The sequence below is a fragment of the Buceros rhinoceros genome, unplaced genomic scaffold (assembly GCF_000710305.1).
Source record: "Buceros rhinoceros silvestris isolate BGI_N320 unplaced genomic scaffold, ASM71030v1 scaffold35848, whole genome shotgun sequence".
NCBI lineage: Eukaryota > Metazoa > Chordata > Aves > Bucerotiformes > Bucerotidae > Buceros > Buceros rhinoceros.
The window spans coordinates 1-12096 of NW_010429195.1; the positions used below are offsets into that span (position 1 = coordinate 1).

The window sequence follows — 12096 nt, forward strand, 5'->3', positions numbered from 1 at the left end:
CCTGCTTAACCTTTACCTCCTCCCTCTGTGCAAACCCCGCCAAGAATCCCAGGAAAAAAAAGTCCGGTACCGTAGCAGAAGTCACAGGTGGATGGACAGTGCTTTTTCATCAACTTCCTGCGTTTCTCGCAGAAACCTTTCCGTGCCCATGATGGGCACATAAACAGTCTGTCTTTACATCCTGAAACAGGAGGAGATAAGGGGTGAGGGGGGTTGGGGGAGACGGTTCCTTCTGAGAAACAAACTGACCTTCCAGCAGAACCAGATTGTTCCATGTAAACGGCAGAGCTGGGACAGGGCAGACTCTAGGACGGGGGTGCACGAGTGGAGCAGGGTTGTGGTTACAGGAGCAGTGACTGGATACTGAGCTCCTCCCTCCCAGCAGCACCAGTGAGGCAGGAGAGCTGCTCTTTCTGCGTCTGAACTAGGGACCAGACTGACCCCTCCGAAACCTCTTCTCAGACCTGCCATCTGGGCAGTGGGAGCATGAGGCTGTTGGCTCCCAGCTCCTGCCCACGCAGCTGAAGCGGTAAGCAGGCAGATAACGCTTCGCCTCCTTTGAGCTCTGCTTTGCATAAAAAGGAGTAAGGTCCCTCCTGCCTGCTGCCCTCTGGCTTAGAGCCTCCAGCTGCCAAACGATGCAGGTCTACCACCACCAGGCTCCACAGGCTCCCACGGACACTTCAGGCAAACCTTCACCCACCCGCCCCCTTCCCTACCGTAAAGCCTGTGAATCCCCCAGACTTCGTCTTGAGAGATGGTCTTTTTCCCAGTCAAAGTGGCGTTGATGTGCATGAGGGCACCGGGGTTCAGGGAGTGCATGAGTCCCAAGGCGTGTCCTATTTCGTGAGCTGCCACGTGGACCAGGTCTGTGAGCCAAACGCCTGGGAGAGAAAGGGAAAACCGCTGTCATTGGGGGGTGAGGTGCCTGAGCTCGTCTGGTGTAAAACCAGAGGAGTATTTCAGCACCAGGGCGGCGTGGTCTTCACCCAACCAGTTCTGTGGTCTGGTTCCCATACTGGTAAACCCCAGAACAAAGGCTAAACTACAAACCCCACCGGCAGTGATTATGTGCTCCCCGAGACATGTGTCACCTTTTTTCCAGCTGAACCGGGTGTTCCCCAGTATCCAGTATTCATGGTCATCAAAATGGATTTCCCCGTTGGGGGGGAAGAAGGCGTGGGCGAGTTCCCCCGTTGTTCCGTCAAAGCAGTGGTGAATGAGAGACTCCAGACAGTCCGTGTGATTGATAGAGTAGAAGCCTGTGAAAAAAAACCAGCAGATTTAGTGTATCCAACAGGACAAGCCCCTCCAGGACACAGACATCTGTAAACTTGTGGTTTAGTAAAAAAAAAAAAAATCAAAACCAAAACAAAAAAAACCCAAACCACTTACGGTATGTTTTCCAGCCTCCAGAGCCACAAAAGGAGAAACAAATGCAACTGTCAGGAATGACGGCTCTGGGATGCAAACTGTACTCAGCCCTGCGATGACTCTGGATTCAGAGCTGTTCCCAGCAGACACAAACGAGTCTGCGTCTCAGACAGGAATGCTGAGCTCTTTTTGCAATATCACATGGAAATTTTTTTTTTTTTTTTTAGAGAAGCTGGACAGTATGATGATAACCCCAGGATGTAATCGTTCCATCCTGAACGCAAATAAACAGGGAGCCGTAGAGTCCTGGCTGCTTGCTGTCTCTTTGTTAGCACCACAGCAGCATCCCAGCGGACCCTGCATCCACGGCAGCAGGCCAGAGCCCTGGGAAGGTGGATCATGTGCTTGTGAGCAGCAACACGCGAGTGAAGAGCGTGTTGCGAAACAATGGTTATCTCAATACTGCTGCCATCTGCCCAGGAAATAATTCACACAGGCCATAAATCCCAGGAAGAATTTACATCTGGGGTTGAGACTGAGCAGATAACACCTCGGTCTAACATTCTTCTGGGCCTGAGAAACTCGGGAATAACTAACTGCTGCCACGGGGGCAGAAAGAAGGGGAGCAGAGGGAGGACAGAGAGAAGATGGTGCTTCAACAGGATCAACAGAAGGGAGACTAAAACCGTTAGCAAGCTGGAATCTGTCACCCGCTCTTCGGCTCCATGTGACCTTGGATATGGTCATTTCACCTTCCAGCATTCAGTTTCCCCCTCTGCGGAACAGAAACAGTCCTGTTCCAGTGGCAGATTTGGAGGGTTAATTCTTGTCAAACACCTAAAGCTTCCTGACTCTAAGATTCACAGAGGGTGTTAATTACGTTAACGTCTCTTTAGAGCAACCAGGAGCAGTTTCTTGAGCTGACTAAAGGCAAACAGCACCCCAATTCTTCGTCCAAGAGGCCCTGCAGAGTCCGCAGAGCAGAGGAGGACCATCGCCCGCCTCTGACCTCCTGGTTCACATCCCTGAACCCTGCGAGTCCCTGCTGAGCTAACGGGCACGGCAGTGCCCCGGCAGCCCAGGAGCCCCCGCGCTCTTACCGATTTTCAGGTCACTGGCGACGTGGCGTGGCACCTCTCTGAAGCTGAACGGAGAAACTTCGCTCCACATTCGGAAGGCAGCCGCGAGTCCCTTGCGCGTGTCCCTGGCGTTTATGAGGTTTCTCGGGAAGGAGAGGATCCTGCAGGGACACAGGACCGCTTCAGGAAAAGGCTGTGCCCTTCCCAAACACCAGCCGAAGGCTCCCGGGGCTGCAGCAGCCAATCAAGTCTTTCCAGTCACTCCAATGGGTTCAAAGCAGGAGGAGGGTGAACTGGGTATTGAGAATGTTCAATGAACTCCCCCAGGGACTAACACATCACTGACAGCCTTTACAATCATGTTCTGGGCTACAGCTCTCGTCCCTCCTCAAGCACGTCAGGTTCTCTTGGAAAACCATTTTATCCCACCATCTCCCAGTCCGTTTGCAGTGTTGCTGGAAGAGGAACCTACTTCCGCAGCAGACCATGACTCCCTCTCAGAACCCAGCTGCAGCCTGTGTGCACACCCTCGCAGGAGGGTGACCCTCTGAAGGATATCAAAGTTCAACACGTTATTTCCTTTGAAAACAATCCCATCTCTCAGGAGAGGATTGGCTTCGGCCGCAGGTACAGGTGCAGCTGCCCTGTAAGGCCACTACGGGCGCAAGGTGGCAGAACCACGGAAACGGGGAGATGGCTCCTAGCAACCTACCCTGTCCCCAGAGATCTGCATTCCGGAAACTGCCTGAAGTGGAGCAACTGGGAAAACTCTGTGTATCCTGCTATCCCCTCTGGTTTTTAGCTATGCTCTTTATGGTCTCCCTTCATCCCAGCACATCCTAAAGGGAGCAGAAGGTTCCATATCAAGCCAGGCTGATAATGAGTGTAAACCTGGACGATTCCAGCTATCGTGAGGCTCAGCCTCTTTGGAATGAGCGTTCTCTGCTCTCCGTGAAGGAGACGGGTTCAAGTCACTCGCTCATCCTTTGTCTGGGCTTACAGGAGGAACCACCCCCTATTTAGCAGCTATCTCCTCCCTATCAAACAGATCAGCAAGATTCATGTGGTTAATATCTACACCCATGGCAGGAAAAAACAGAGTCTGGCAGAGCCCCGAGTCACCCAGGAACCGCTAACTCTGAGGGCAGGGCTAACACAAGTCCATACTTGTATGTCAAGTTGAAGTGGTCCCATTTCAAGTGCCCTGGCGTGATGGTGTATCGTTTTCTCCGTGCTGGAGGCCGAGGTGGGAAAGCTGGACTGTGCAAAGTGCAGGCACCCACTCCGTGACGACCAGGCGATGTGGCATCTTCCTTAAAAGACAAAGCAGGAGGTTGAAAGAGATGGGAGAGACTGCAGGACTGCGCAGCGTACGTCTACCACGAATGGGGCGTTGGGGGGCTGGGGAGCACAACTGGTCCTCCCTTACGGGTGTCCAGGAGACAAGCCCAGCGCACCGGCTGGTCAGGGCTTTGCCAAGCCTGTGGGATGAGCCAACCCGACCGAGACCGAGCGGAAGAGGGGCTGCCCTGTGCGGAGTTCTTGGGGCACGTCCTAGATCAGGCATGCAAGGAAAGGAAGGGAGCAGCGCTCCTCACCCCTGGATCACAAGGATCAGTGCTGCAGGCCCCCTTGAGCTGCTGCAGGGTTCCAGAGCAGGGCACTGCAGCTGCTCCGCTCTCCTCCCGGAGTGCGGCACAGACGGAGCAGAAATGAGGCCTCGGCAGGCTCCTGGCCATGGTGAGCGCTGCAGCTCCTCCTGGAAAGTTTTCATTTCCTTTTCGCTTTGCTATTGCTCTCAAGCCTCACGTTCCAGAGCAGGGCACTTCAGCTGCTCCGCTCTCCTCCCGGAGTGCGGCACAGACGGAGCAGAAATGAGGCCTCGGCAGGCTCCTGGCCATGGTGAGCGCTGCAGCTCCTCCTGGAAAGTTTTCATTTCCTTTTCGCTTTGCTATTGCTCTCAAGCCTCACCACAGAAGAAATGAAATATTGGACAAATGAATAAAACAGGCACCCCTTTGTGCAGAGAGCTCTGGATCTGAAATGCCTGTGAAGTAAAGAGGAGCCTGGAGTGCATTTCAAGCCATCGTACAGTAAAAGACACCACATTTTGTGACACGTCTGACTCAAACTACAAAAGCCTTTAAGACCTCAGTAGTGGAGGTAAACGAATGGGACCCAACACAGTCCTCTGGAAGCCTGCCTGCTTTGCCTCCCCTTTTCAGGACTAAAGACACTGAGTAACTCTGGGTCATCTTCGCTCCAGAGGCACCAAGACAAGCGATGTGTGCAGGGGCAATGTGAGAGCTGCTCCAGTACAGTTCTGTTCAGCCTCACAGCGTGTTCTGCTGAAAGCAAGAGCTGTCTTCATCTCGCTAGTGGAAGAGCTGAGGCTCTCAGAGCCAGAACAGCACACCCCTGGGCTCACTGCAAGCCAATGGCAAGAGAAGACAAGATGCCCAAGGCAAGAGCTGCCAGATGCTGCCCAAGTCACTGGCACCTCTCCATGACACTGCCCCTTCTGCCGCCTCTGCCACTGGGCTATTAAATTACTCCAGCACAGGGGAAATCCTCTCTTTAAAGCCCCCTGGGTATCAGCAGAGGAAAATTAGATAGAGACAGCCTGCTGGCTTCTCCTTCTGCAAGAAAAACTCCTGCAGCACCAAGGGAGAAAAATTACTGTCTTTTCTATTGAGCTGAAAACCCAAAAGCCATAAGTGCTGAACAAGCAAGGGGGGAAAAAAAATAATAAATCTGTGTCCCTAGTGAGCTTATTGTCAAAATACCAAAGAAAGCAAGGGTGACTCAGGCCCACAGCCAGCACTGAAACCTGTACCTGACCCAGTCACTAGACCAGGGAAGGCGCAGAAGGTCAAGTTCTCTTGCTCAAACATTCTGCCCAGTTCTCTTTAGTCTTTGTTCTACCCACCACTGGTGCAACAGGATGCTTTTAATTACCAATGTGTTGCAAAATGAACCGGGGAAGGGTGGGGTACCCCACACATGCTGTAGCTCATTTCTGACAGAGATGGAATGACCCAGTTAAAAAATTCCAGTATAATTTGGATCAAAGCGTCTGTCTAGATTCCCACAGCGGGAATGCTCCGAACTGGAGAAGGTCAGCCGCTCCCCAGGGGAAACCCATTCGGCTGTGGGTCACGGTCTCAAACATGCCCAAAGCTTGGGAGGTACCAGGACTGGTGTCTCAATTCTTCCGCTCCACAACTGCAATACCACCAACACATGCCAGGGTAAAGGCAGCCTCTGGCCAACAGCCCTGCTCTCCGTTATTTGCCCTGTGCACTCAGACCCCCACTGATTTACTGCCTGGAGTAATTCATTCCCCTCTCGCCTAGTCGTGCAGTTCCCCTCAAACCAACCAGTAACGTAACTCTGTACCAATTAATGAGAGCCCTGAGCACGTGACACAAACAAGGGGGGCTACTAGCAGGACCTTCCTGAACATGAACAGCAGGAGAGGATGCAAGCACTTGAGAAGATCATTTTTGACTAAAATTAAAAGTTAAAATTAAGCTAAAAGCAAAAATTAAGGTCCGCTTCTGAGAACCCCAGTGCCTTCCTACTGCTCCCCCTGAACACCAACCAGTCTGTCCCATCTTGCTAATGGGTGGACCTTGAAAGAGTTAATAGCAGCTGACAGTGTCTGTAGGTCTAGTGCGGGCTCCCAGTTTAGCTCACCACGAGCCCTGCCTGTGGAGCTCCTCGGAAAGCTCAGCTGCCACTGAAATCAGGATGCACGCATGCCACATCACACCGGGCTGGAAAGCAGCGCTGTGCAGAACTGCCAGAGCTCGGAGGGAGACCAACCAGACCTTTGGTGCGCTCACCGCCTGCTGCTCTGCAAGCTGCACACACCGCTCTAACCATCTGCCTCTGCCTGGACACACGATCGCCTTCTAGGATCCTTTGCAAAGGGGACTCAAACCGCCACAAGCAAATCTTGTTGCCTTAAGAGTTAATTATACATGGTTTAGATTGCTTCTGGAACGCATCCACCTCCTAAAAACCACACATGCACGTAGAGTTGCTATCCCCCCTTCCCCTCTCAGACATTTCAGGTTTAGGTCCCTTCTCCTACCTGACTTCCCTGAACCGCACCTCCAGCGGGGTCTCCTACAGCAGCCAGCAAAGCCACCGCAGGCAATATGCATAAAAATCCCACGAGGGTTCTACAGCCATTGCTCCTCTTCTTGTCAACTGAGGGGAAGCTCTTCCTTCTGTTTGCAGAAAGTTGTTCTGCTTGATCCATGTCGTTCTTTAGCACTTTCTAGAGGGAGATGGGACAGACACTAAGACATTCTCTTCGCATTGAAACTCCTCCTGCTCACCGTTGCATTTGGAGCATTCGAGAGCAGCCCTGCAGCTACTGCCAAAGTTGTGCAGAACCACTAGAGTTTCGGAAAGCTCTAAAAAAATAAAAAGTGGACTTTACATTAAGCCTCTTTCCAATGTGCCAAAGATTCTCTCAGCCTCTGCCAAGTGGGATCATGTTACTGCAGCTGAAAGTGGGGCTGGCGGAGGAAAAGCAGCAAAGTGAAACAAGCTGGGATGGACATAAAGCCTTGTCTTTAACTGACTGCAATCAACAGAGGACAGATCTGCAGTGGTCAGCTTTATGCGATGAAAAACTTGGGGGAGGGGGTAGAAAAAGGAATCCAGAAGCCGGCATCATGCCCTTGGAATGTTTCATTGGGGATGCTGAACGCTGGAAGAGCTGTCATTTGTCACGGACTGTCTTCAGGAGCGGGATGAGAAATGAGATGCTGCAAGAGAGCAGGGAGGGCTTTTCTGCTTCGGCAACTCTGGTCAGGGAGTTCGCAAACTCAGAGAGAAGTAAACATCACCTCCCCCTCCCACGAACCTTGGCCAGCAACACGTAACTTTCTGGTGTACCCCATCAGGGGTTATCATGGGTTAGAGCATTGTCAGAATCACCCCAGTTTGGGTACCTCGGCTCCAGCACGTCAGAACGGCTGGCCGGGAGAAGCGGTCAGTTTGTCCAGAGCGTTGGGCTCTTGCAGGGTGTGGAGATGAAGCAAGGCAGGGCTTTTCAAAAGGCTTCCTCACAAGTGCTCAGAAACAGCTGCGCTTCTCTGGTCACTAAGCGCTGGGTACTCAGTGGACAAAGTGCAGTTGTTCAGATACCAGGAGAAGGAGACAATCAGGAGAAATGTGGAAGGAAGTTACAGACAGAATTACAAAGGAAAGCTGGAGCTAGGAGGAGGAGAGCGAGCAGAAAGCAGGGCGCAGGGCTCTCCCTCCTGCAGCCCAAAGCAGTCGGTGCACAGTCCAAGATCCCGGCCCCTCTCAGCTGTTAGCCATGACTTTCTAGGGATAGTCCCACCTCTTCCCCCGCAGCACAGCCAGCAGAACAAAACATGCCTCTTTGTTCGGAGCTCCAGAGTGGTGCAAAGGCACCTCTGCTTGCGGTTAAGCTGCAGACCACAGCACGAAGGGAGAAACTGGCAACACCAGTCCTGAACTTACCAGCCTCAAGTCCCCTGAGAAAGTTTCTTATCAGTGTCTGCAGACGAGAACACATCTGCAGAAAGACTGATTGCAAAGGGAGTCTTGAAGTAAAAACCTGCCTTGGAATGGGGCTTAAACACGTCACCAAGGCTCTTCTCCAGCAAAGCAGTACTGGCTTGAAAGAAAAATACTGCTAGCAAACATGGTGCTGGAAGAACACTGAGCTTCAGCTGTGGAACTGCGTGACAGCATTAAGGGCATCCGTCTTCCATATGGCTATAGCAGGAGTCAGCAGAGTTCAAAAAAGACTTCAACTTCACACTGCTTCCTGTGTCCTTTGCTCCTGCTGGCGTATCTGAGTCTCTCGCAGTCTCCCAGAGCATCTGATCTCACATCAGTCCTGAAGGCAGGGCAGTGCTGTTATCGGCACCTCGCAGGTGGAGACCCATAGCACAGTGCAGAAGAGACTTGCCTGAGGTAGAGTACGGAATTGTGCAGAGCAGGACCCCGAAATCTTCCAAGCACCCAGGCAGTGCCTCACTGTTTCTGGAGATGACTACACGAACGTCAGTTTTAAAGCCTAGACTGAGAACTCGCACAACCACAGAGCCTGAGGGCATGAAGACCTTCCTTCGTCACAATGTAAAGACAAGGCTTTGTACAACACATCTCAGTTCAGGCCTGCCCCCCCAGTCAGTCTCTACAGCTTTAGTAAACTCCCGTTCTGGAGGACCTCGTTGTTTATGAACGCCTATTCCTGCAGCTGCCACAGGCGAGCACAGCCGAGCCCCTTCCCAAGAGCTCCTGAAGTATCCTGAGCGGGGAAAGCCCGTACCGACTGTTCGCTATTTACCTTCCTGCGCCACGTGTGGAGGGTGAATGGGACCGTCCAGCTGCAGAGACGATTTGCGACCTCTGTGACACTTAGAAGCCTGCTTCCCTGTCAAGGTACCACGCAGGTTACACCTTGACAGATCAGGAGTGAGCGCACGGGGTTCCTGGAAAGCACAGAGCTCACCTTCCCCCCATGTGCCCATCCACCCATTCAGTGCCTGTGCCTCCAGCTTTCCCGACCCACCGGCCACAGAAACCTTTCAAAACTTTTAAAATTGAAGCCAAGTATTTGCTCAGAAACCAGCTCAGCGGTAAGGCCAAGACAAACCTCAGCTATTATGGCAGTGAGTCAGCTGAGGAAAGCTCTTATGCTGAGGCATTCAGAACTTACCGATGCAACTTGTGGAGCTAAAGGAGACGCGATGCTGTGCACACCGACACTGCGTCCGATGAAGGCCCTGTGAGTCTGGATTCTTTGGAGCACAAGCTCTGGCCAGAACCCTCAGTGTCACTGCTGGTGAAAAGTGTCATTTCAGCTCTATACTCAGTTTGTCAGTACTGTGGCTGTTAAATTTCCAGCACAGCTCCTTTCTGTAGATATTTTAAAGATCATTAGGAGCAGAGTGCACATTTCATCTCTGTCCTTTGCCCTGGGTTAAGAACATTGTGGTTTTCCCAAGAGATACTTGTGCTTAAAGGACTCTTAGGTGCAGCCATTGGTGGCCTCAAGTCTACAGCACCTGCCTGAATTTAAGCCTCTTTCAGATACTTCAGACAGCTCCCCAGAATCCCTTCTGGGAGCCAGCGCTGCCCTGTGCCAAGGGCAGGAAGTCAGAACTTAGAAAGTTTTCTCTCTTGTCTTTTCCAAGAGCTGAAAATACTCTCCACGCTTTCTCAGGCAGCCCACGCCCCTCAAAGGGCTGATTTCACACCAGCGTGGAGAACTGCTGCCGGGACCACGGAGCTCTGATGAGTTGAGAGGTCTCAGGTTCTGAAGTGCGGGTATTTGGTTTGGACGACAGGCGGGAGCTGTCATCCGGACTATATTTGGACAGAAAAACATTCCCGGCTTTGGCTCCTGTGGAGTGTCTCAAAGCAGTGGAACACATGACACTCCGAGGGGATCCATATGGTGGGATGGGGAACAGGAAAGGAGGGCAGCGCACAGAACCGACGTTGCTCTCTCTGTCTTCATGCCCTCGCAGCAGTGGCCAGGCCCTGGATATCCTTCGTGGGGAGCTGGGATTTCCTAAGCAAACAGGCAGGGATGCTATCCCGAGAGCTCTGCATGCGGGACGTGCCAGAGGAACAAGCAGCCTCTGAACAGCTTCAGAGGGAGCGGAAGTTGTGTGAAACCTAAAATGGTCAACTAGAGACTACAGAGAACGTAAAGGATGGGATCATCTACACAACACGGTGCACTTCCCTTGTTAAACTGCCTCAGTCTCACTTTGCTCTTTTCAGCCTTGATGGCTGGAATGTTTAGTTTAAAGCGGGGCTGCCGAATAACACACAACATATGGCCACATCCCCACGGGCAAGTTTTTGCTCAAAAACAAGTACTTTCTCACTTCCACGGATTACTGCTAGCACTTCCCTCCTCCCCTTTCTCCAGCACTGGTAACTTTAAATGGTACTTCTGACACTGTTTTGGATGGTTCTCTCTGCTACATTTGCCACATCTCAGAGGAACGCTAGCCCCGGTGCAGCAGGCTGGGAGCACCCTGGCACCACTTCCTCAGCGTTCCCAAAATGACGCAAGAACGACTCCTTACAACATACCTCTACTTGAGCTAAGAGGCACCACGCAGAGAACCACCATTAGTGCTGGAATTGCAGCTGCCTGACTATCCGAAACGACTCTCGCCTCTCATGAAACCTCTCATTAATTCGTGTATTAAGTGCGTATTGTTCAGCATTGAAACAAACTGCTCCTGTGAGCTTCCCCTGCTGCGGTCTGGGAGTTCCCCATGGCGGTGGGGAAGAAAGGGGAAGGAGAAGGGCCTGACAACTGATGCTGTCTGATGGCTCAAAGCACGAGCATCAGTATTTCATCTCTCAGGCACCAGCCCAGCTCCAGGCCACAGGCAGGGGAGGGGGAGCGCTCACAGCTGAATGATTTACCACAGAGCAGCTCCTTGGTGGCCCATGTGAAAAGAATTAGCAAATCCTCATATAGCTCTTACTTTAAAAAGCACTTACATATTTATCCCTTCATCTCTCAACTTGGGGAAAAAACAAAACAACCCAACATTCTTGCGTGGTTCCTGTGGGAACAGCAGTTAAAACTTGTAGTTTTTCAGTGGGTCACAGACTGAAAAGGATTTTATCTGCTCTATCAGGGAGCAACGTTCCCCAGGGAGGGGGAGAATAAGAACGTTCTTTAGTCCCACAAGCATTCTCCCACTTTCTATCATGCAGCCCCTCGTGATCAGCATCTGCTGATGTTCCTAGAAAAGTCCATGGTCTGCTGAATAGCAAATGAGCTGAAAACAAGGGCTTGCTCCAGCTGGCAAAGAAAATGGAATATTTTGCTTAACTGTCAATCTGGAGCTGCAGCTCACAGAAGTGCCTGTACTGGCCTGACCTTGTGTTACCAAAGAGACGTGGTCTTGACCCTAGGCAGCAGCTCAGCACTCCGGTCATGGCCACGTAGCAAGGAGGATTTCAGCAATGAAATGAGTGAGAAATTTTTCTAAATACACAGATAATAAATTGTGTTCATTATGGCGTAAGAATTGCTTCCCTGGGAGGGGAGATTTTTGTTGATGCTCTTTGGTGGGCTGTGTAATAATCTGTAACCCCTGTGTGGATGGACCAATCCTCCTGAAATCTTGGGAGCAGCACAGACTAGTGGGAACATAATCAAAGGAGAGCTGCATTCTCCTCCCTACACTACCTCTCAACAAACAGCCTCCCTCTCTCCACTCCCTCAGCCTCATGTTGTCTGTAAAACATGGGGGTTTGGCCATGCTTCCGAAAGGAAATGCTGTAGAAACCCCTGTTCCAAGTACGAGATGAGCTGCCATCTTTATACATAAAGCTTTACTCCAGAAAAGCTCAGCAAGATCTTTCCCTTTCGAACCCACTGCTGTGAGGTAGAGAGCTGCATGTCAGGAGATGGCAGAAGCCCCAGTGAAAACAAGGAGCTCCCCAGCCCGTTTGTGGGAGACGTCCTGGTAATACACACCAAGCAGAAAGTTACTCACTATCCACACTCATTAACTCATAACAGTATTTTTCTTCAAAGGACCACTTGCCTCCTGCTCTGACATCCCCTTGCCTCTCTGCAGCCCCTTGCTGTTCCAGTAACAGCAGG

At 51.7% G+C, this 12096-nt stretch overlaps 1 protein-coding gene across 1 annotated transcript; it reads right to left on the reverse strand.

Moving 5' to 3' along the window:
- Positions 1–70: 70 nt before the first annotated feature.
- Positions 71–6826, reverse strand: MMP23B (matrix metallopeptidase 23B; the record flags this gene model as incomplete). Its single annotated transcript, XM_010142562.1, has 6 exons — positions 6553–6826; positions 3621–3766; positions 2475–2614; positions 1095–1262; positions 720–884; positions 71–181 (listed from the first exon to the last, which is right to left on the reverse strand). Coding segments are annotated over exons 1-6 (901 nt in total), but the record flags the coding sequence as incomplete, so codon positions are not given.
- Between the last annotated feature and the right edge of the window lie 5270 nt (positions 6827–12096).